The sequence below is a fragment of the Wyeomyia smithii genome, chromosome 2 (assembly GCF_029784165.1).
Source record: "Wyeomyia smithii strain HCP4-BCI-WySm-NY-G18 chromosome 2, ASM2978416v1, whole genome shotgun sequence".
Classification (NCBI taxonomy): Eukaryota; Metazoa; Arthropoda; class Insecta; order Diptera; family Culicidae; genus Wyeomyia; species Wyeomyia smithii.
Genome location: NC_073695.1, coordinates 185,053,840 through 185,078,401, shown reverse-complemented (window position 1 = coordinate 185,078,401; position 24,562 = coordinate 185,053,840). Strand labels below are relative to the sequence as shown.

General features: G+C 41.7%; 2 protein-coding genes across 6 annotated transcripts in view; one reads left to right on the top strand and one right to left on the bottom strand.

Moving 5' to 3' along the window:
- Positions 1-240: 240 nt before the first annotated feature.
- On the top strand, positions 241-849 carry LOC129723730 (calmodulin-beta-like). The gene has a single exon (XM_055678120.1). The coding sequence runs from the start codon at positions 346-348 to the stop codon at positions 793-795; it is 450 nt and encodes a 149-aa protein (XP_055534095.1). The 5' UTR covers positions 241-345; the 3' UTR covers positions 796-849.
- Positions 832-24,562, bottom strand: part of LOC129723724 (DEP domain-containing protein DDB_G0279099-like) — a 177,486-nt gene continuing 153,755 nt past the window's right edge. For all 5 annotated transcript variants that reach the window (XM_055678112.1, XM_055678109.1, XM_055678110.1 and 2 more), the window contains 5 exons: positions 8,842-9,032; positions 8,350-8,488; positions 4,989-5,194; positions 3,950-4,931; positions 832-3,884 (listed from right to left, as the gene is read on the bottom strand). In XM_055678112.1, coding sequence (XP_055534087.1) covers positions 1,648-3,884; positions 3,950-4,931; positions 4,989-5,194; positions 8,350-8,488; positions 8,842-9,032 — 3,755 coding nt within the window. In that variant the 3' untranslated portion in view covers positions 832-1,647. The remainder of the gene's footprint in view (positions 3,885-3,949; positions 4,932-4,988; positions 5,195-8,349; positions 8,489-8,841; positions 9,033-24,562) is intronic.

Here is a 24,562-nt window from a genome sequence, read left to right as displayed (position 1 = left end):
CGATTTTAATAAGAATCGGTTCAAATTCAGAGCGAAAACTGACAATACTACATGCACGAACCAATCCGATAACAAAGATTACTGACCGAAGAATCTTTTCAATTTTTACAACGTTGCACACCGATTTGACAAGCTGTTACTAAGCAATTTAAAGGGATTGATTGGAACTACCTACATATTTATTCGAGGGCATATATTTTGAGGAAAGAATTTCCTGTCATCTGGAGATGGCCATGAGAATTCTACTATGACATCTTGCAATTCAAAATTTCAAAAATTTACAATTTTATTTCGTCATTTTTGGTTGCAAAAAATTCCAAGTAAGGCATTGACCAATAAATAAAAATGTCGGCCTATTCCCTAACCGAAGAACAGAAGCGTCAGTTCCGACGAATGTTTGAAACGTTTGACAAGGATGGGAACGGTTCGATAACTACGTCGGAATTGGGTATGGTGGTACGTGCACTCGGTATGAATCCATCGCAGGCGGAAGTAGAGCAAATGATTCATGAGGTTGATTTGGACGGGAGCGGAACGATCGAGTTGGATGAATTTCTGCAGCTGATGGCCCGCAAACTGCGGGAGGATACAACAGACGAGGAACTGCGTGACGCATTTAAGATCTTCGACAGGGATGGCGATGGGTTTTTGTCCGTTGATGAGTTGTCAGCCGTCATGAAAAACTTCGGAGAACGTTTGTCCGATGATGAGCTGGCAGATCTACTGGAGGAGGCAGACATCGACAAGGACGGAAAAATAAACTATGAAGAGTTTATTATAATGCTGACAAAATAGTCGTAGTTTCGGATGAGAATAATTGTATTCAAGGGATAAAAATTAAGAGTTATTTCTATAATGAAAATAAAATATTTTGTTAGCCTACATTTTTTAATGTGTTTTTTTTGTGAGCGCTTTAACGTTTCCTCGAAAAGGATATTAGGCTCCAGTGGTAGATTTCATTACGAAAAAGTCTTATAATCTAGAATAAAAAAAAACTGGTGATTTCGAATGTCCTCTTCGTTAATAGTCAATCAACAGTAATCCAACAATAAAACTTCTGCTTTGCTTAACTTAAAAACTAGATACGCTCGCCACTTGTCGATGCGCATTACGATTCGGTAAAGTGATTTTTACATGCACATATAAAAATGTATAAAAAGTAAATATGGCCAAACATTTTCACTGTTACCAGTGTTTCGGTTACGCGATATAATTTTCTGGTTAAAAAACATTTACAATTTGGCGCTTATCAACTAGCGAATAGATACATTTTTCGGGTACTGTGGAAACTGGCTGTGGAGCTGGGTTGAAGTTTCTGCGGTTTTGGGTTCTTTCTAAATGGGTTCAAATTTTTGATGACGTTATGGGGATATGTGGTTTCTTGGATTACATTAGACTTCATACGGTGATTCAATGGTCCGCAGTACCCCTGGTCATTTTCATTCCATTTTATTATTAATACCGGAATGATCGCAACGATTACAATGAATTAGATTCAAAGAAATACTTAGTCTTTTAAGCATCCAGTGTAATTCCGTAGAAATCTCATACGCATACACATTCGATTGCACCATTCATGGAGAAAATAAAGAGCGATTAGTCGTGAAAGAATAGTACGCAGGTATTTATACACGTGACATCCATTGCTCAGTTGCCACCAAATTTGCCACTCGGATGCTTGGACTGGTTCTTGATTGAGGTAATGCTTACTGACACCTTATTGCTAACGTGATTATTGTTGATGCTGCCATTGTTGTTATTATTATTGTTATGGACAAACGGCGGTGGCGATCGGGGACTGTCGTGACCATTATTGAGTTTACTGGTAGAATTGAACACTGGAATACGGGATGGGCTCGCCTTGGTACCATTCCCGTTGCCGTTTGTCGTGGCCTGCATACTGGAACTGTTCAGGTTTATCGATGGAATCGATGTTCTTCGAATTAACACCGGGATTTCGGTTTTCGAGTTGCTACGTTCCAGTACGGAACGAACATCGGTTTTAGAGTTGCTACGTTCAAACGGGCGAACATCCGGTTTGGAGTTGCTGCGCTCGAATGGACGAACGTCGGGCTTCGAATTACTCCGTTCGAATGGGCGAACATCTGGTTTGGAATTACTGCGTTCGAATGAACGAACGTCTGGCTTAGAATTACTCCGCTCAAAGTTAGAGCGAATCTGATCAATTCCAAGTGGACGTTTGTCGTGGTTCTTGCCAGAGTCGTACGTGGAGGTGGTGAATTTGATTTCGGTATTGCGCGGGATATAGCTATGTTCACTGGACATCCTTCGTTCCACAGGAATCCGAGACGGGGGTGTTGTGGGTTTCTCTGGTTTGGGAGGCTTTTTCGTTACCTTTGGAGGTTCTTCGAGTTTTCCATTTTGCTCAGATATTGGAGTCTTCACAGTTATTTCTGTGACAAAGCTGTTTGGTGTGATTGGTTTCTCTGCAACAGGCGGGTTAGTTTCGATAACTGTTTTGTTCAACTCCGATGAAACATTGTATTGCGATTCTCCAACATTGGTATGTTCAATACTATCATCAAAATCGTCCAAGGTTTGTAGACTGAAATCCAGTTTTTCATCGTCTATCAGAATTATTGAGGACGGTTGGGAGGAATCCGTAGAAATGGTAACGATATTGTCGAGCGAGAATTTCGGAGCAACCGTGAATGGCTTGCTATTGAGTGATTTGGTTAAATCAATTTCCATTGAGGAGATATTGATGCTGCTCACGCCGTTTGTATTGCTGGAAAATACAGGGGAAGCTTGGCTGCTCTCAGTAAGGTCATTTTCTATTGGATGTGACTCCGTGTTGTTGATTAGTGTCAAACTGATCGGTTCACCAACATCATGATAGCTATTTTCGATTGTTATCTTGTTAGAATCGCTATCTCCAGAAATGAACACGGATGGTGTATTTTCAAGCTCTTCTTTTTGCCCCAAAAGTTTTTTCAACACATCCGATTTGGGCCGTTCAAGACTACCGAAAGGGTATCGTGAAACCTTAACATCATCTGGTATGTTTGTATCATAGTTGGTAATTTTCACCTGATCAGTTTTGTTGTTGATTTGTTCGGATTCGATGGGATAACCTCCATTGTAGTCCATATTGATCGTTGTCAAGGACACGTGTTCATTATCTTTTTCTACTTTCCTCTCTTCAGCAACAATAACTGCTGGAGCTATCTTATCAGTCACTGTAACGGAATCCATTCTGCTGTCTTCTGCGTTTTTCGGTTGCTGCACATCCAATGTAACTTTGTTGTCTTCGATTCCATTGATCATTGTTGCTCCATTGACCATTTGAACTACCGTACTGGTATTTTCTGTTATCTGATCTTTTATCCTGATTAAACCATTTTCCATTGCGGTAACTACTTTCTCTGTAACATCTTCCGTGGAAGTTTTCAGCTCACTTTCCGAGGAACTGTTCAGCAATTTGCCGGAGTTGATTGCATCTTCCAAGTTACCCCAAGCGGAGGCACCTTTGAGCCTTTGCAACGAGTTTATTCCATCCATTAGACCACCGCCAACGCCGCACGTTAGCTTGGGTTCTTTCGACTCAACAGGCACCTGGCCCTCGACGGATACCTTGCGTTTTTTATTTCCAGCTGCTGTGTTGCCTGTTACAACAGCAACGTCAGAATCTCCGGAAATTTCCAAACTTTGCGCTCTTTCCAATGTATTGCTATTGCTGCCCGGATTTGACTTCTGGGTGTCAAGTTTTGACAAATCTCCTAGACTAGCAGTTCTACGATTGCTGTCATCTATCATTTCCTCGCTGCTGGTCGGGCTAGGTGAACTCTGATGAACAGTTATGTCACTAGAGTCCAGCTCGATTTTGTTACCAAGTGGGACATCGTGTTGTTCAACATCAGAATCTGTGGAATATTCAAATTATTTGTTCGTAAATAACGCTACTGTAAACCTATAATTCCCAACTTACCATGGTCTGCGTGCGACATACTTTCGGTTAGCGAACTTTTCTTGTGCTCGCTTTTTGGGGTCGAACTATTACTGGGTCCTTCTTCATCGAATTTTTCCATACCTGAAACGCTTTCAATTGTACAGTTGAGTACTTCTTCGGCAAAGTTGTCGGAAAAGTTCATTCGATCGCTTGAGTTTAACTTCTTCTGATTGGTTTCATCTTCTTGCAAGATTTCCATAGTTCCATTCATCATTCGATTACCATTTACGGCGGCGTCGGTTACATCTAGGCTCAGATTGGTGTACATGGTAACTGTGCTATCATCCATTTCTGATTCGTTCTGAGGAGGCTTGGGAGCTTTTCCCTTGCGTTTATTGTCGGCTTCGACACTTGTCGACTTTCGATTGTCTTTCGCAGCATTCGCGGCTTGCATCATGAATCCAGGCATTTCCTGGGGGATTCCAGCTGCATCACGTTTTATTCCACTGGATGTTATGCTATTTTGACGCTGGAATTCAGTGGGCGCCACGTTTGCCTCAACTGGTGCTGATTCAATTGTGACTACATCTGGAATTACTTTCGGTTCCTTTGTGCGCTTCTTCACAACCGGTGGTGAGGGTGATTTTTCCTTCTTGTCTTCGGATTCTTTCTTCTCGATATTGGTGTTGTTTTCGTTGTCGGCATGGGTTTTGGTGGGGCTCCGACCGAACAGTTTGTCGTTCACGGATGGTGGAAAGACGCGAATTCCGAACTTGTGACCTTTTTTGCCTTCTCCGCTGGAGTCTTTGCGATCGACTTCGGCATGACGCGATTGGAACTTCTCCTCAATCATCTCCTTCATCTGCTGCTTGAACGAGTGTTTCTTCGGTTCTTTTTCGTTCTCCTTGTGTACGGTGGGTAAGACTTTGTTCAAACTGGGTGGTCCAGAGTTTTGTTCCATCTTAAGTGTCGAGCTGGCGTCCTCGCCAGGGAATAACTTTTTGCGAGAATTGCGTTCAATCTAAAATGGGTGAGTTCCATCATTGGTTGAACCGTTCTAGGTAGAATGTAAACTTACCGTATTCATGTCTGACTGACTGCTTGACCGTACCATTGGATGGGAGAGAGGTTGATGGCCTGGTTTCGGACTCTGCGTTTGTGGGATTTTCTCTCCACGGACGCATTCCAGTTGGACGTTATACGGGGACGCATAACTGAGAATAGTCATCGCGTCTTCAAGGGCGATATGTCGGAAGTCGATAGTGAGACTGGTGATCCTGTCGCCTGAGAAGAGAGAAAATGTATATAATGAATTCTATCATCGATAAGATGCGAAATAATATAGAGTAATATAGAGAGTTGTTTTTATAACATTTGTTTTATTTTTGCCGTTTTCAGATATTGAGAAATGCTCTGCATAATTATTAACAAGCGTCTCAAGAAGGAGTTTGGAGAGAAGGTGTTGACCTTAACCTACCAACGGAGGTAAAGCTATCTTTACTGTACAAATTCTAGCATTATATGGGTACTCCAAGATACGGGCAGCGAAAGACAATAGATCTTAAACCTTGTCATAAATCTAAATCAACGTATAATCCACGCGGCTTCAAAGTTGTAGTACTGCAGGAACTTTGTTGGTCAGGACAGAAGGTGTGGAAAAACGGGCACCGGGATACGCACAGCAGCTGGAAGCGAGCTTTCTGACGGAAGAGCAGCTTGTCACAGACGCTCTTGAAGATGGTTGAAGGGACATACGATCCGCCATAAGTAGCACGGCTGAAGCGGCACTATGTACTGCCGCTCCTAATCGAAAAAAACGTCTGGTTTGACGGCGTCGGTAAACAGTTAGTAGAGGAGAAGAATACAGCACGGGTGATAATGCTGCAGCACCGCACAAGAGCGAATGTGGAACGGTATAAATATTCACGGAACAGGCAGAACTCGGTACTTCAAAGGAAACAGCGCCAACAGCAGAAATGAGATCGCGAATCAATGGAACACTCGTGGTGCGTCAGCGGCACCCATAAGATGTACGAGAAAATAAACAGCTCGCGCAGAGGCTACGCAACACAAGCCGGTACGACCACGACCTGGAAGGAAACTCTTGACAAGCGAGTGTGAGATGATCGGAAAGTGGAAACAGTACTACAACGAGCATCTTAACGGCGATGGTACAGCTGACGAAGGTGGTACGGCAATCAATCTAGGAGTACGTGCAGAAGACGACAGGTTCTCCAAGAGATTGAAGAGGAAATCAGCAGGTTGAAAAACAACAAAGCCGCTGACAATGACCAATTACCAAGTGAGCTTCTGAAACACGTTGAAGGGAAAAGGGTGGAAATTGGGGAGGACGGACAAGCTGTGGACCCACCAACGTTGGAGGAGGTGCAGAATGCTCGCAAAGAGCTGAAGAACCACGAAACCGCTGGAAGCGAGCAGCTGTGTAGTGCAATTCACCAGATTATCCTAAGGATATCGTCTGAGGAACAACTACCTGCGAATTGGTTGGAAGAACTCATATGCCCTATCTACAAGAAGGGTCATAGGCTCGACAGTAGTAAATATCGAGGCATAGCCCTCCTCAATTTCGCTTATAAAATTCTTTCCAGCAAGTGAGGCTGTTGCAGGAAGCCTTTGTAGGAGAATGCGGTTGTCGAGTGAGACGATCTACAACGGACCAGATGTTCACCTTGAGATACATCTTCGACAAGTTTCGAGAACACAGACACATCATATGTTTATAAGCTTTAAGGCGGCGTACGAAACAGTGAAACGCAACGAGCTGTGGCAAATATTGCTTGAACATGGTTTACCAACGAAACTAAATGAACTGTTGCGTGCGACGCTTGACCGTTTTAACATCAAGCAACAGGACTGTTCGAATTTTATCAAATTGATCTCAACAGTGTACTCCGCGGCGTTCTTCTGTGTATTCTCTCTAGAGTGATTCACCACTCTTCTTTCGCTCAGCTGTAGTGTAAGCAGCAAGTGTTTTAGTTTCTCTGCGAGCAACAGAGACACAGCACAAAACTGAAAGGAAAGTGTAGTGCAAAAAACTGCCACATACAGCTTTCATGCTGGACAAGAAGTAAACGGTGAATATTAACTTTGCTCTTGTCACATATCAAGGAGAACACGAAGCATGGCGTCGAACCACCAAAACAATATTCATTGCTCCAAAATTTGTATTTCGTTTGTATGGAACCCCCTTTTCCAGAGAAAGTAGTGGTGTTAAGCCATTAAAACATTTTTCGTACACTGGATTCTCTTTTTACGCGATTGATGCGTGCGCGCAAAAAAAGAATCGCGTGAAAAAAATCGCGTAATTTTGAACAAATCGCGTAAAAAAATCGCGTAATTCGGAGCAAATCGCGTAAAAAAAGATCAGGTTGGTATAAAATCTTTCGCTATGTGGTAAGTGTGTGTGTTTGTGTGTATGTATGTGTATGTATGTGTGTGTGTGTGTGTATGTTTGTGTGTGTGTTACATCTTGGCTCATAAATAATATTTCCCATGTCACATATCGCGTAATTTCGAGAAAATCGCGTAATTTCGAGAAAATCGTGTAAAAAAATCGTGTAAAATAAAATCACGTAAAAAAAAGTCGCGTAAAAACAGAATTCAGTGTATTTTAAAATTTTCAAGTACCAAATGATGCTTCATTTTCTTAATTATTAATTATTAATTTTCTTAATTTTTGTTGACACGCCGATTGGTTCAGCAATTTAGGAAAACTAGGTCTTCTATTTGGTGGTCCCCGTGGCTCTGTGGTTAGCGATGTCGGTCGGCTAGCTCTCCCACATGGTTGTGATATCGGGTTCGATTCCCGATCGGGTCGAGGATCTTTTCGAGCTGGAAATTTTCTCGACTCAGCACTGGGGCACGGTGTATCGTTGTACTTATCCTACACATACAAAATGTGCCAAAAACAATATCGATAACGAATTCTCTCAACTAATATAGTTGATCGAGACCGCTATTAGCCCCAAGGCTAAGCGTGCGATATTGTTGTTGTAGGTCTTCTATACAAATTTACAGAAAATATTACTGGAAGGTACTGTTCCATATTATAATTAGTTCCAAATTTAGTCTAAAACCTTTTATTGAATGTTAGTTTATGTTAAACATAACCTAAAAACTAATTTTAAAAAAAGCTCAGATGATGCCGTTTTTAAAACTATCTCATCAGAATTGTATGTTATGTAATAATTCCAAGGCTCGAAGTTATGAGAAACCATCATTGATAAAACAGGGTCAGTACTAAATTGGAACGAATTCCGGTAGCTTCGCTGTTGGGTGACCAATAATTTCGATATTTCCTAAGTCGGTCGTAGCCAATTCAGTTTTATTGATCTTCTACAATCAATTATGTCGCCCGAGTGCGGTTGGTTTCGAAAGAAGAAGCCATACGAGAAAGAAAAAAAAAACAAGTTTCTTACCTGTGTTTACGGAACCAGCCGCTGGACCCTGAGGCATGACTTTCTTTACGAAAATACCCTCCTTCAGTCCACCGTACACCTCTACTCCCAGTCCGGTGAAGTCCGACCCACGCAAGGATACAAGCCGGGGGGCAGTGCTCTAAGGGGAGGAAGAAAGGCATATGTAAGTGTTTTTTTGCTGCGGTAGGTGATGAACTCATCAATTGGATAATAAAACAGATGATTAACGATGAAGATCAGGTTGTTGTTACATAAGATTAATCTCTGTTTCTCTATGTCCGCTGAACGGATGTTTTGACTGAGGCGTTTGTTTTATGACGAAGCTTGAGGAATGAAAGTGCAAATAAATCAGTGGAAACTAGTGGCGAAAGTGGCTGCCTAGACGGTGTAATCATTTTTATTTGGTATAATCTTTCTGGTTGAATCAGTAACTCCTATTGTTTTGAAAAGTTTTCTTTTCCGTTGAAAGGAATCTATTAGGTAGGTACTTACATTGAGGCAGCTATCGTCGACCGTTTTCCGCTTGTCAAGGCTGTTTTGTTTGTTGGCGGATGTCCAGCTGGGATCCAGCGGAGAGTTACTCTTGTTGATACCAGTGGTGCCATCGCCGGTTTTGAAGGCTGGGTTATCGAAGGCAAATTCATCTTTTTTACTCTCGGGATCCTCTGGGACGAGTTGTGATTCTGCGGAAAAAGCAGGTCGAATAATTAGAATAAATAATCATTAAACCAATTAATAAATGATGCGTCATTAAGAAATGATGTCTTGCTTCCTACTCTTCGGAACCAGAAGAAAAAAAAGGTTTGATAATCCAAAACGATACGGGAAATGTAAGGGTAATTTTTAAGTGCCTAATTATCGCTATAGCTTTTCGATGAGTCGATACCGTGCCGCTCACAAGCGCACTGGAATGGCTATGGTTTGCTATATCTGCAAACGGTATACATTGTTGTAAGACCGGCATTTAACCTTATACGCCTCATTTTCTTCAATTACCGAATCGAGCGGTAAGCGATAATGTGGTTGTGGTCTATTCCGTGAATGCACATTCATCAGGGGCTGTGTACCCGAGTGAGCGGAAAAATTGATGCGTCGTGAGAAGGAAAGCTGTGTTTATCTCGATGGGAAAATAACCGAAAAATTGTTCTGTTCAAGACACGGTGTTCGTTCATTTATTTTGTCTAAATATCAGTTTTAGTGTCCATTAAGACTCGCATTATAATTGAGTACAAGGAATTAAACTCAGCAACAAAGTAAGAACACCACCCCCCCCCCCCCCCCCCTTAAAATTGCCACTACATCATGTTTTACATGATACATGACAGTTGTAAAATATAATACTGTATTGCGACCGGTTAGTTACAGTTTCAATCAATTGTTAATTCGAGTGTTAACCAGTATTAAGTCGTTGGTTCATTTGAAAAAATTAAGTTTCAAAATCAATTGTACCGAAAACCTTCCAATCGCATTCGGTTAATTTACCGCTCTATTCGTTGCGGATATTTATTGTCACTTAAATGTGTTACAGCGTTTGTTTTTTTTCCTAATTGGGATTTCGAACTATGCGAGTAAGTGTCTGGGGTTAAATGGGTGTGAAAACAAGTTCACAAGTGACCACTTGCAGCCCGTTTCGGACTATACATATTTCTGCTACAGGCATTAGTTTCTGCGCACTACGTAACAATTATGCAATGCGTTTTCTCACGCCCAGACTAAAGAATTTGTCAGATTTCATCGAGTCGAATGAATTCGACGGTGCGTCGATAGTTGAATGTCCTTCGCACAAATACAAGTATACTTCAAGCAAGTCAGTTGACGCCGTAGAAGTGACTGCTAAAAAAAGTTAGCTGAATCCACCTGACAGTGAGCGGATTCGTTTATGGTTTGTAATTCGATATTTACGCTGTAATTTATTAATGTAGAGGGCTGCAAAGGTCGTTAAAGGCTGTCGCTAGTTAGACGATAAAAACCCATCTAGTTAAATCACAGAGGCCGCTGAAATGCATCTCATCTAACTGGAAATGCCATTTATGTTCACTGAACTCTCAAGCATATAAAGCAGTTTATTGCATTTGTAAGTGATTATAGGGTATTCCATCATGAACGAGAAAGAGAAAAAGTAGGAGGTTGTATCCAAGACACGACCGCATAACTGACGTAGAACTACGCACACTATTAACAAATGCATTGTTGTAGGTGTTTCATTAATGAGTCAAAGTCTACTAATGCTTTCTTTGTGCTGCCTCAACAGTGGGGTAATAAAGACACTGAAAACACGAGCTGTAAAAGCTGTTTCACATTCTGTAAATTGAACGGCTGCTACAGATTTAAATTGCTACTATCCAGCACAGATTGTTCGCTTGAATTGTCAAAAAATTATTAACCTTCAAATATTTGTTTATTTGCCTTGAGAAAAGCATTTTGCTGCTCAAAATTGGATTTGCTGATGGCAACCTTCATGCTCCCTTAGTAGTGGGGCAATAACGGCAGTCTGACGACACACGCTGAGAAGCGAGGAGAACCGCGCTGCTCCTGAGATATGGTGACCAACCATAGGGCAAGTGCTTAATTTGAAGGCAGCCACAGGCGTGACCCGCTGCTATGGTCTGTTACTGCAACTGCTGAGTGCCGATATCTGCTGCTACTGCTGTCAACGTTGTGGACGGTCCATCCAGTTCACCTTCCGACTAATGAATGTAACTAGTTTTCCCAGAAACACTCTTTTATAGCCGAAGGGTGCTACGTAATAGGCCACGCCCTTCTGTTCAGTTGTCTAATTCTCTAATATTCTATAGACGAATTATTCCACAATTCGCATTCGATATTTGTTTCCAGCGAATAAACACCGATGGTGCTCTCACACACGCAACGATTTTAACCTGTATCTTATTGCGGTTTGTAACATCAAGCGATTTCGTTTGCTAGCTGTTGCGTGTTGCATCATGTTGCAACTTGGCAGCTGGGAGACGACGAAATTCTGTCAATGCTGATTGATTGAATCGACTTCATATTAGCTCTACATATTCGAATTAACTGCCTGCTGTGCTGTCCCAACAGTGAGGGTATCGACTAAATAAACTACAACAGAATTTTTTTGCTAGGATCCCGCGAAGAATGTTTGCTTGTGTTGATGCTAGGAAATTTTCACCCTTCAATAACTTGTTTATTTGCCTTGAAAAAAGGCATTTTGCTGTTCAAAATCGGTTGCTGATCGCAACCTTTGTGCCCCAATAGTGGGGGAGTTAAGATACACGGACAACATGCACTGTGGAAGCTATTTCACCTTCTGTAAATTAGACGGCCGCGACAGATGTAACTGCTAGAATCCGCACAGAATGCTTGCTTACGTTGTCAAAAATTATTAACTTTCAATGACTTGTTTATTTGCCTTGAAAAAAGGCATTGGATTTGTAATGACGATCTTTATGCTGCCCCAACAGTGGGGGAATAATGGCAGTCTGGCGAGGCACGCTGAGAAGAACCGCGCTGCTACTGAGACGTGGTGATCAACCACAAGGCTAGTGCTGCTGCTAAGGAAGGACGACTACTGTTGACAACTTGTCGCTGTCCAGAACAATTATGAGCGGCTTCGGCTGAAACAGGCTCTTATATAGGCCAAATAGCATGTTTTCAATTGCAAGGTATATGATTCTGTCGACCGTGCTTGGTAAGCAATCATATAACGACCAATCAGAGCACGTAATTTTCGTTTAAACAAGGCTTGACAATTATCAATAGTACAATAGTTTGCATAATCAATCAACAATTTTCTACATTTGGGTGGATGCGTGTATAATTTTCCAAACAATTGCTGCAAAAATGAAGGAAATCGGTTGAAAACAAACCGATTTATAAGCTATTAAAAAGGGACATATTTCGTCCCCTTTTCGGTAATAGTTTTCTTATTTGCATCCCTATGTGTTAGGCTAAAGAAAAACGTAGTTCTACGTCAAAAAGTTTTTTCGTTTAAGCGTGAGGGTTTATCAGCATGATCGTGCTTAGCATGCTAATTGCCAATATGTACACACGGACCGCACCATAAAGGTGCCTTAAATCGTCTTGAAGCACACACTTGGCAGGTGAGATTAGTATCTCGTTCACGCAGCAGAACCTACCGGCGCATGCGCTCAATTGGCTGCCGGCGAATGATTGTCTGTTGTATGGTGGGCCACACCTACGCCATCGAGTGCCATCGGTTTTCGAGAAAAAGAAATCAAAAGTGAAAAAAGTGAATCTTTCCGCGAACCGGAACAACAGATAAAACGAGCAATCACCCGTGTAACTTTCAACCGGCCGATGAACAGCGGCACACGCGACCCGCTTATACCCGGCCGGCCAGTAGCGAGTAGATCATTTCGAATGCATTGTACCCCGAATGTATACATTCTGAGATTTATTGTGTGCCGCGTTTTGTATGGGCGTGCAATCGGCTTTTGTTTTCGAAAACAGAACTCTCACTTGTTAGGACGGCCAAAGCGGCTGGACACACTGTCAGCAGTGGCGGCAATCATAACAAGAGCATTATTTGCGGGTTACTCGCCGTTTTGTGTGTTGCCGCCTGTAGCACAAGCAGAGCTTTCCGGTTCGGTCTTCTGAATAATTTATACGGCTGGCAAGGTGAATAGATGAGCTACGTGTTTACTAGTGCTCAACATCAAGGTTACTGTGTCAGTGCATCCGGAACTGCACTAGAGGAGCGGTGGTTCTCATATATATACAATACATGCGACACAAGCTGATAAATTTGACACTTTCTTTTAGATTACGAGAAGCTGAATACATGGGAAAATATCAAATATTACTATGTATACTATAATAAGCTGATTTGTCTTTCGAAAGCCTATCATCACTAGACTATGAAAAACAGAGAGTAAGGCCAGAGTGAAACCAAGTAGGAATGCGTGTCTAGCGATACCATCGCTTTGATTCTTATAATCCTTCCCAGTCGAGATTCATACGAGACATACGACGACGGGCTTTTCAGTCCACGTTTTTCCTTGAAATCCACCAAAAGGTTAATTATTGAATTAGTTTCCGGTTTTTTCTTCTTGTGTAAAGGATTTTTTATTGTAATAGCACGATAGATATGAGAATTTTCTATTATTGATTATTATTGAGTGGTATGTTTCAAATGCTAAACACTTTTTTATCACATTTTTTAATAGCACTGGTCGACAAAAGCAAAAAAAAATCCTGAAAAGATCATAGATTTATAACCACTCCTGTGAACTTTGGTGCCCCTAATGAACGCAGAAGTGCGTCAAAAGGCCGCAGAGTAATTATGCTCGCCGGATTCGTTGCTTTTTATTGGCTTACGGGAGAACTCATTTAAGTCTCTGAAAAAGTTATCTTCCCTAAGGGCACCAAAATTCACAAGAATGGTAAAAAAGGTGTAATCTTATTTTTCCAGTTTGAGCTCTAGGGCAGATCCTGTGTTCACAAGTGTATTGAATGTATTGTAGGATAGCGAAAATATATATGCTCGATTTTAAAGACATGATAATTACTACCTTTAATTGCCTACTTCTACGTGATGATCCCATATATTAGAACCAAAACGCATACTTTAACCAGGTAGAAAAAAGAATTCAAAGCATATGACATTGGCTGGTAACACCAAGTAATAATGGGCAATTCATTTGCGAAACTCCCTAGAAGCAAAGTCCGAAATTATATTCGAAAGAACACTGACAAGTTTATTTTCGATACTTCGACAGCGAAAACCAAAATCACATTTGATTTTCAGTTTATTAAAGTTCAGTTTATATAAACTTCGTGGATTATTGAATTTGTGAAAACTTTGGTTGCAACGCGGGTAACTTTCGCAATCGAACGAACGAACAGCCAACGGTTTAAAAGGATTTCGGAAGATATAATAATCGGGTGTTATCTTTAACAATTAAACTTTGTCTATATTCTAATTTTGGCGGGGATTGGGTTTTTATAGGAATTATTACAAAGCAATGTAGTGAAGAGAGGGAGAGAGCTGGTAGCTCTACGCCAATTATGTAGCGATGTACTTTCGTCGCGCGGGAAACCATTTATACCACTCTCGATCGAAGATTGTAGGGTGGTTCGACGTTGCGGCGCCAACAACTATTGTCAAAGTACAGGGCCAACTGCGGACTAGCGTTACGATCCTAGAAATTAAATACAACTCGCAGCGTTTTGCAATGGATGGTGTTCTTCATTTATCCAAAGCTACACATTCAGAAAAAATATTCTCTGACATTTCGTACCTCTTTCTTCGTGTTACGTTTCTCCAATCACATTTTGTTGTGCGTCATCAAATATGTCGACATTTGTGGATGGAAAAATGTTTCTATGAGTAGTGCTATTTCATAATTTCCATATGTTAGTTGTATGTTGGTTGATGGTTATGATGCTTCTGCTGAGCAATCGTGCAAAAAGTGGTTTGTGTGGTTTGGACGGGTAAATTTGATTTGAAAGATAAAGAACATCCTAAACAGGTCAAAATGCTCAAAGATGAAGAGTGAAGACCCGTGTTAAACCTTTCTAAAACTGTTGGAATGGCTTGAAGTTCACTTGTTGACTTGGAAAACGTCTCAAATTCATCGAAATGGTACAACAATACAAAGCAAGGTGGCAACAGCAATCAAGGGAGAGGTTTTTACATCAAATAATAACTGTGTGCGCTACGTCAGTTCTAAGTGCTTATAATCGTGGAGTTTACCCGATCATACATCGACATTCATGCAGGATATTCTTGGAAAAATGGTCAAGCCGTGAAAATAGCGGGATCAGCTATACGTAATGTATTTTAAATTGTGCCAAACTTTAGATAAAATGAGGGTCGACATAAAAAGTGATTTTGTTCCACGACAATACCAGGTCTCGTGCTGCAAAAGTAGCGAAAACTTAGAAACGCTGTGATGGGTGTTCTGTCTCACCCAGCATATTCAACAGCCATTTCTCCATGTGATTCTTAGTCTTTCTGGTCCATGGAGCATGGATTATCAGAGCACATTTCGATAACTAACGGGTGTCCACTTAAAAATGAGAATGGTGCTAATACTTTTCTATAGGAACAATAGCATTCACAGAGAAATGTCACGTTAGGTGAATGAATCCTTACTCCCTTCAGCGCGCCCGCATTGTACAATTCATCCAAATAAACGAAGATCGTGGAAAAAAGTATACAGTGGACTATTTTTGAGTGAAAATGTACTGGTATTTACTGTATACTAGAGATGGTCGGGTATGGGAAATTTGTTACCCGTACCCGACCCGTACCCGACTTATTGAGAATTTTCAAACCCGTACCCGACCCGAACCCGAAGTCGGGTTTGTTTAAAATACCCGTACCCGACCCGAACCCGAAAATTTTTTTTTCAACTATCCGTACCCAACCCGTACCCAAAAGAAAAATACCCCGAAATTGCCGGTACCCGACCCGTACCCGACCCGTCCTGGATTTATTTTATTTTATTTTTTTTTTTTCAAAATGCCTGGTTACCTCGCACATTTTATGCACTGATTGTCATATGTGGTTCCTCAAGATGATGGCCGGAGTAAGGCTAGAACCGATTGTTCATATGAACGAATGTTAATGAACCCAGAGTTTCAGGCGACATATTGGTTCTCCTTGAATCCAGCGTAGCACCTGTCACTGAGAACGTCCGCTCGTATGATGTTGAAAAATTTGACCATATTTATCATGCAGCAAAATATCTATTCATAACTGTGTACGGAGGATTTGAGTTCCATTTTTCGTGTTAGTTACCTCATATTAAAATTGATCAAGGATTTCAATTATTTATTTTGTATGTATACGTATGATTCATATAAAATGCTGCAAATTTTTATTTTTTTTCGAGAGATCAATAAAAATTCAATGGAATTTTTTTGAAAGATTCATAACAACTTTATAATGAACCAGATCGAAACAACTAGAAGATCTGGATGAACTAACCTATAGTGGACCCCTTTATTTTATTAATTTGTGTTTGTGATGCAGACTGGCTGGACAAGATGTTTCCATATGGAAGTTTTCTGAAAATCACTCGAGTTTTCACATGCAATAAATTAATCTGGCGGGTGGTCCACTATAGGTAAGGGATCCACTATATATTAATTTACCCTACTAGAACAACACGGAGAATGATGAGAAATGCATGTCTGGTAGAGTTTGAAATAAACGACGAGTTTTATGTGCACATCGTAGCAACCTGGAATCTAAAATTCGGTATAACACAGATATTTCTGTACATGCGGCATCCCTGATCATAGTGCAAACCAAGACCTGGGAGGAAGAAACGAATACTACACTAAAAATCGGTCGAAACAGATGAAACGGACATTTGTCGTTTTTTGATAGCGTGTAAGTATCTTCCTGCTGTAACATGTTTTTTAGTAACATCAAGAATACTAAATGTGCAAATTTCTCTGTAAAACACAGATTTTTCTAGTCAGTTTCTTCAGATTTTTAAGTTTATATATATTTACGCAGACTTTTCTTCGTTGGCACATTTAATTGACACGATTTCGCAGACTTGCGCAGAGTTGCATTAATTTTACAATTTTATACCTCACTATTTTGTGAAACGAAAATTAACATTCAACCGTGATGAAGTGTATAGTTCGAAATTGTTACCAAACGACAGTTTTTTTGATACCCGAGTAATAATTACGGAGGAGGTATTCCACATATTACACGTTTTAACCACAAAAATGCCTTAAAAATCGGCAAACTTTCAAAACTCGTAGCTTACCAAAGGACAGAAATATTATGTTTCAGAAAATATCATTAATTTTATTGCGTGTATGGATGTTATCATAATAAGTATTTTTCGAATAAGTCCACGGTCAAGTTAAATGCAATCATCCTTCCACAGTGATAACGTTGTCGGTGCAACTACAAAATTGTCGCTACATAAAACAGAAGTTGGATAAGCAATCCCTCAAATTTCAAAAGAAAGCCGACTTGCACCGTAAATCCAGAAAGCGCAAGTTTAATAATCGAAATACGTTGGCAGGATTATCACTGAAAATTTATGAAATTGATTATTTTACGTAAAAATACACCAAAATATTTTGGGTAACCACACTGAATACAAAAAAAATGCTTGCGTTGAATATTTCATCACGTTAGGCGATACCTTCAAGTTATTACAATACCTGCTACTAAAAGATGCTTTTTCTCCTGGTTCGAATTGACAACTCATTCTGATTCATTTGACTTTCCCACAGCTTCGTATTAGTTTCTCCCTCCCAGACCAAGACTATGCTAAAACACCTATGCTTGAAAAGTTAATAATTAAATTCTCATAATACACGAAAATCGAATTACCCGTACCCGACCCGAACCCGAAGCCTTGGTTTTTAAATTACCCGTACCCGACCCGAACCCGAAAAATATTTTTTGGCGTTACCCGAAACACGACCCGAACCCGTCGGGTACGGGTATCGGGTGAAAATACCCGTACCCGACCATCTCTACTGTATACCATATCCTGGCTTCCATGGCAGTAATTCGAAAGAAAGGTTGGGGCCATCTAACGGAGATTATGATTATGAAGGCGGTTTGCTCCCTACACAACATGTTCAACAACAAGGATTCGGTAAGTCAGCGGGAAGCAGCCAGAAAGTTCCGTTGTTCGAAGTACTGTGCAGGAAGAAAACCAGATCCCCAGAGTAAGTCTGAAATACCTGGAAAGTACCGAGTCTATACTAAAGACAAATCCACTATTCTTCCAAATATGATGTAGAAGAATCGAAGGTTATGGTGTACATCGTAATATCCGATAAGGGAATTTCGAAGCCGACGTTCAAACTAAGCGGTTCAACCATCAACCAGAAAGTGTGTCAGAAAGAGTGTTTGCAGAAAATAATGATTCAATTCATTTGAAAACATCACTCGAATAAAGAGTACGTGTTTCGGCCGCACAAGGCATTATCGCACTACGCCAAGAAAACTGAATGTTTCTTTATCTTTTTTGAAAGGTGGCGAAAAATTTGCTTACAGACAACTGTGAAGTTAGCTAAGATAGTGGGGTTGAATTTAACCGAGTCCACTAAACCCCCCCAGTCTTTAGACTCTATCTTCCCGGAACAACGATCAAATATTGCTTCGGGAATTGGTTTTTTGTGCTTCAAATACCCTCTTTCCTCTTATACCTCATAGCTAACCATCTGGAGACTGGCAGTTAGCTACTACTGGCGTGTTGGTGGTTGACCCACCACACAGCTTGTTCCTTCAGGACTATCTAAGAGACAGCTGCACAAATTGTACTCCAGATATCCGGGTCTTCGCACATCTTCAAGTGGTTGTCCGGAGTAGTGTCTGACCCGCTCACTACCATCATGTCGCTCCTCGCAAGCGCATAAGACATACGAAGAAGACATGCTCAGCGGTCTCCTCCACATCGACGCACTTGGGACACATGGGATACCCTACATGTCCGCACCTGGGTAGGTACTATCTGAAGCAGCCATGACCTGACTGGGTCTGTGTCAGGTGGAAATTCACTTCTCTATAGAACCTCTCAACCTATCCGGATACCTCCGAGATAATCAGTGCGTACATCTACCCTTCGCGGAATTGGACAATTCCCGCTGTCGTACGACACTTCACGCACCCGCAGCCCTCTGCCTCATGAGCCTGTAAGTACTTTTAAGTTTACCATGATAACTATTAGTACCTAGCGCTTTGGACTACACTGGACCACCATACCTAAGTATGGACGAAACCAAGCTGGAAAGAAGTTTCCGATTGCTGACATACATCGTTGAGCTATTCGACATCATATGAGATAGTGCTGCAATAGCCGTTAAAACCCTCTTACAGATATAGTAGACATGGCTCTTGAACGTAAGCTTGTTGTTAGCGATAACCCCCAAGAGTTTGGAAGTAATGGTGCAGTCTCCGACTCTGACCACCGCTCTGATTTACGGTTATTATCAACCGTAACCTCCATCTTATGGTCTACTTCAACCGTCTTAGTGATGACGGAAAGAATAGCATCCAGCGGGGATCTGTCCTTCTGGAAGCCGAACTGGTTACTTGCCGGGCCGTTTACACACTCCGTGTACTTCACCAGCCTGTTGAGAATAATCCCCTTGAGTACCTTGCCCGCAGTATCCAGCAGAAAGATAGACCCGCATGGCGGGGACCTAGTGGTGTCCCAGCCATTGGCGGTAGGGTGCAGAACGTCATCGGGCATGTGAGACGAACCCAACTACACGATTGGTACGACGATGAATGTAGGAGAGTGATGGATGAAGAGAACCATGCGTGGGCGGCTAAGATGCGCAGTAAAGAAACACAGACAGAAGAAAATGCAACGAACCCAAATCTTCCGGGAGAAAAAGCATCGTCTAGAGGAGAAGGAGGAGTTTGTAGAGCTGGAACAGATACATCTTTTTCAGAAAACGCGAAAGTTCTACCAGAAACTCAACGCATCCCACAGATGCTTTGTGCCGCGAGCCGAAATGTTCCGGGATAAAGATGGTAGTATTCTGACGAACGATCGTGAGGTGACCGAAAGGTAGAGGCAGCAGCTTCGACGAACACCTGAATAGCGCTCAAGAATAGGACCGTGGCGGTGAAGAAAGAGATCCCATCGGTGTGACAACGTAGAAGATGTGTCAGCCTCAGCAATACCGAAGTTAAGGATGTCATCAAACAGCTGAAAAACAATAAATCAGCTGGGAAGGATGCCTTTGGAGAGGAGCTTATAAAGATGGCCCCGAAAAAGCTGGCCACCTGTTTGCACCGCAGAATTGCAAGCAGTTGGGATACAGAACAGCTACCGAAGGAGTGGAAGGATAGGGTTATCTAGCCTATTTTTAGGAAAGGCGACAAATTGGACTGTGGAAACTATCGTGCGATCACCGCCCTCAATGCCGCCCACAAAATACTTTCCCTGATTATTTTGCACCGACTTTCACCGCTAACCAACAGATTTGTGGGAAGTTATCAGGCCAGTTTCGTGAAAGGACGGTTTACGACGGACAAAATCTTTACCATACGGCAGTCCTGCAGAAATGCCGTGGATACAGAACCCCCACGCACCACCTATTCATCGACTTCAAAGTCGCGTATGATACCAGCGACCGGAAAGAGCTATGGAAGGTCCTGAACGCTGATAAGACTGATAAAAGCTACAGCCGCAGTGCTGTGTGCGAATTTTGGGTGGATTGTCGGGCCCACTTGAATCCCGCAGGGGGCTTCGATAGGGTGATGATCTCTTCTGTCTACTTATCAACATTGCGTTAAAGGAGTGAATGTAGTGAATATAGTGAATCGAGTGGCAATCAACACACGCGTTATCTCGTTCTATACTGATGGATCTTTTCTCAATGGATCTACCGGTTTCGGGGTTTATAACAATAATTTTTCTGTCGCTTTCAAACTCGAAAGTCCTGCTTCAGTTTATGTCGAAGAATTGGCTGCTATTCAATACACATTAAGTGTTATTGAAAACATGCCTGTGGATAATTACTTCATCTTCACGGACAGCCTCAGTGCTATTGAAGCACTCCGATCGAAAAAAAAATATAAAGCATTCTTCGTATTTCTTACATAAAATACGATGTCATTTGAATGCTCTATCTGAAATAACATCCCAGATTACTTTAGTGTGGATCCCTTCTCATTCTTCAATTACGGACAATGAGATGGCAGATTCATTAGCTAAAATGGGTACAATACAAGGTGATATTTATAAAAGACCTATTGAATTTTCAGAATTTTTTGGCACTATACTTCAGGAATCGCTCATGAACTGGCAAAACTCTTGGGATAATGGAGAACTACGAAGATGGTTAGATTCTATCATTCCTAAAGTTTCTTTGAGACTTTGGTTCAAAAAATTGGACGTTAGTCGTGATTTCATTCGTGTAATGTCTCAACTTTTGTCCAATCATTGTTGGTTTAATGCTCACCTTCGTCGTATAGGGCTCACAGAGGATAACCTCTGTGCCTGTGGTAAGGGTTACCACGATATTGAACATGTTGTTTGGTCATGTCCCTTGTATCGTGAAGCTAGATTCACTTTAGAAAATTCCCTTAAAGCTCGGATTAAACAACTAAATGTTCCAGTTCGTGATATATTGGCAAATTTTGATTTTCCTTACATGTGTCTTCTGTATTCTTTTCTCAAATCCATTGATGTACCTATTTAGTACATTTTTCGTTTTTTTTTTTTATTTCAGATTCCACTTATATATCTACTCAACTATATATTAGGACGAACTTATATTGGACTGTCGAAGCTGCAAAATTTATCAAGAGTTGAGGATCAATATTCTTTCCTAGTTTTAAATATTTTGACTTTTTTTTTTATTCTCACTTATTTTCCGCCGGTCAAGTTCCGCCACTATTGTGGCCAATCACCGACGCCCAGGGAGGCGACTCCACACCCAGGACCCTAACTCACGACCCGTTTATAAATGGACCGGCGCCAACGGCTTTACTTCCTCATGCGATGGAAGGCGTGATCCCAGAGATTTTTCGCCTCAGAAAATCTCCCGGTGTCGGCTAGGATTGAATCTAGACCAGTTGGGTTGGTTGTGAGTGGATCACGCCACCTCACAACAACCATCGACACCTATGTCGGCGGTGGGATTCGAACCCAGGCGTCGAGCGTGGTTGGCGGAGACGTTACCAACCACACCAGGCCCCCGCTCAGATATTTTGACTTGTAATATATTTATAATTGTATTTATTCATATGAAAAGATGAGTGGGTTTTTATGCCTATTTGAGGAGGAATAACTATATTTATTCTACTCAAACAGGCTTTTCCCTACTCCAACAGAATTTTCGGCCCCGTTATGCTTTTTGCGATTGGGCCTTCTACTATTATTGATATCAAGAATAAAAAAAAACCCCGGGTTACGATATTCAGCAGAGCCAGTCAGTTCGTTTGCTTTACTGAAGACGTGGACATTGTCGGTAGAACAACTGCGGTGGTAGCAGAACAGTACGCCAGACTAAAACAGGAAGCAACGAGGATTAGGTTGCAGGTAAATACGTCTAAAACTAAGTATATGCTAGCCGACCGACAATGCCTAGACAGTAGCATTACGATCGACGGCGATGAGTTCGAGGTAGTCGACGAGTTTGTCTATCTTGGCTCACTGGTAACTGAGAACAATGATACCAGCGGAAGTCGTGCCTATTATGGGCTCCACAAGCAATTGCGGTCGAACAGGCTAAGCCCCCGTACGAAGTGTAACCTGTACAAAAACGCTCTCCGGTTGTTCTATACGGGCATCAAACGTGGACAATGCTCGAGAGGACCTGCGAGTGCTCGGAGTTTTCGAATGACGGGTACTAGAAACAATCTTTGGTGGCGTGCAGGAGAACGGATGTGGAAACGAGGGATCAACCATGAGCTCGCGCAGCTTTACGACGAACCCAGTATTTAAAAGGTGGCTACAGCTGGCCGGAGACTGGGCAGGGCATGTTGCACACACTTAGTTTTTATTGCCGAGAACTCAACAGCTGATAAACTCAGCGAAATGTTCTACAAGTTCTCGGCAGAATTTTCAAGAACTTCGGCCAACGAAACGTCAATATTTGCTGGTTTACGGTAAATCAATATATTTGCTGAATGTTCGTCGAAATATATTGCTGACATTCATCAAAAACTTCGCCGAGCTCAATCAGCTGTTGGGAATTTTGCCGAGATAGATTAAGTGTGCAAGTATGCTGAAAAACTACCCTGCAAAGATCGTGTTTGCCTCGAATCCGGTAGAAAGACGACGATCAGGGGTGCACCGGGCAAGGTGGGTAGACCAGGTGGAGCGAGATCTAGCGAGGAGTACACGGTGTCCCAGGGACTGGAGAGCGGTAGCCAATAACCGAGTGAATTGGAGAAACTCTCTGAATCAGGCCCTGTTATTATGACGGAATGCCGAATAAATAAATAATTAATGGTAAAGAGCGTGGAAGCTAGTCGAGTCTTGGTGCTGAGATCGTGGGGGTATTTATGAAGTAGTCGATAAATTTGTGTACCTTGGTACTCTCGTGACGCACGACAACGATGTTAGCCGCAAAGTGAAGAGACTGATAGCAGACGCAAACAGAACAGTAATCCCGCAGCATGCATGTCCGCACGAAATTTTCGCTCTACAGGACGTTGATTCCCCCGGTGGTATATCACCATGATTGTTAGTCGATGAAGGATGCCGACCAGCAAGCACTTGGAGCCTTCGAGCGTAGAATCCTGCGTTTAATACTTGGCGGAAAACTGGAGGATGGAGTGTGGCGCAGGCGCATGGACCACGAAATGTACCAAGCATACTTACATGCGGATATCATCAAGTTGATAGAGTATGGCGAATACGGGAAAACGCTGACTACTATTGACTCTAATGGTCTAGGAAAAAATCTCAAAGAACCTAAAAAAAGAAAATCTTGCACACGGTTATGGCTGAGTTTGAAGACCACAACCAAAACGAGGCCGACCATGACGCAACCAACTACTGAATAAAAGGTATTGGCGTAAATTTATAGACAGGAATTTCGCTTGCCTTTCAATCAAATGTTTCGTGCCTACAAGTCCGCGGGGCACATCCTGCTCTATGGACGTAGAGAAAAAAATGTGAGGTAACTATTCATGGCTTACGCGTGTGTAAAAAGTACCTTAGCATACAGATCCAAAGTCGTGAGCTGAAGGGCTTGCAGGTTATTGGAAAAAAGACTTATCATGATGGTGGCGTAAAAAAACCTATTTGGTAGATATGATTTTTCTACTTGGATGTAGAATACTATTATTGAACTACAACTGTACTGCCGGTACCCGGATAACTGTCCCATAATGAAAAACAACATGTTGAGAAAACGGCGATTTAATATTATCCGTGAATTTTCGGATTTCCAGCAATTACATCCAGAACCAACGACCATAACAGTTTCATGGCAGCACAAGTTTATCGTTTAGAACAAAAAAACATGGATGGAATTGGTTTTACGTTATATAACTTGAAAAAAGACAAAATGGGACAAAATATGCGGGTACATTTCGAAAGTACTCGCATATTTTGTCCCATCACATATAAATTCAACCAGCAACCGGCAGTATCATTGGCAACGTAGATTGTACTACAGAAAAACAACATTGGTCTAGTTAATTAAATGACATACTTCTATATGCCTAAAATAATCCGATGTACAGTAATCTGGAACAAAATTATACGTTCGCAGGTTGCACCACTATGCAGTGGGACTGTAATGCGGGTACTTT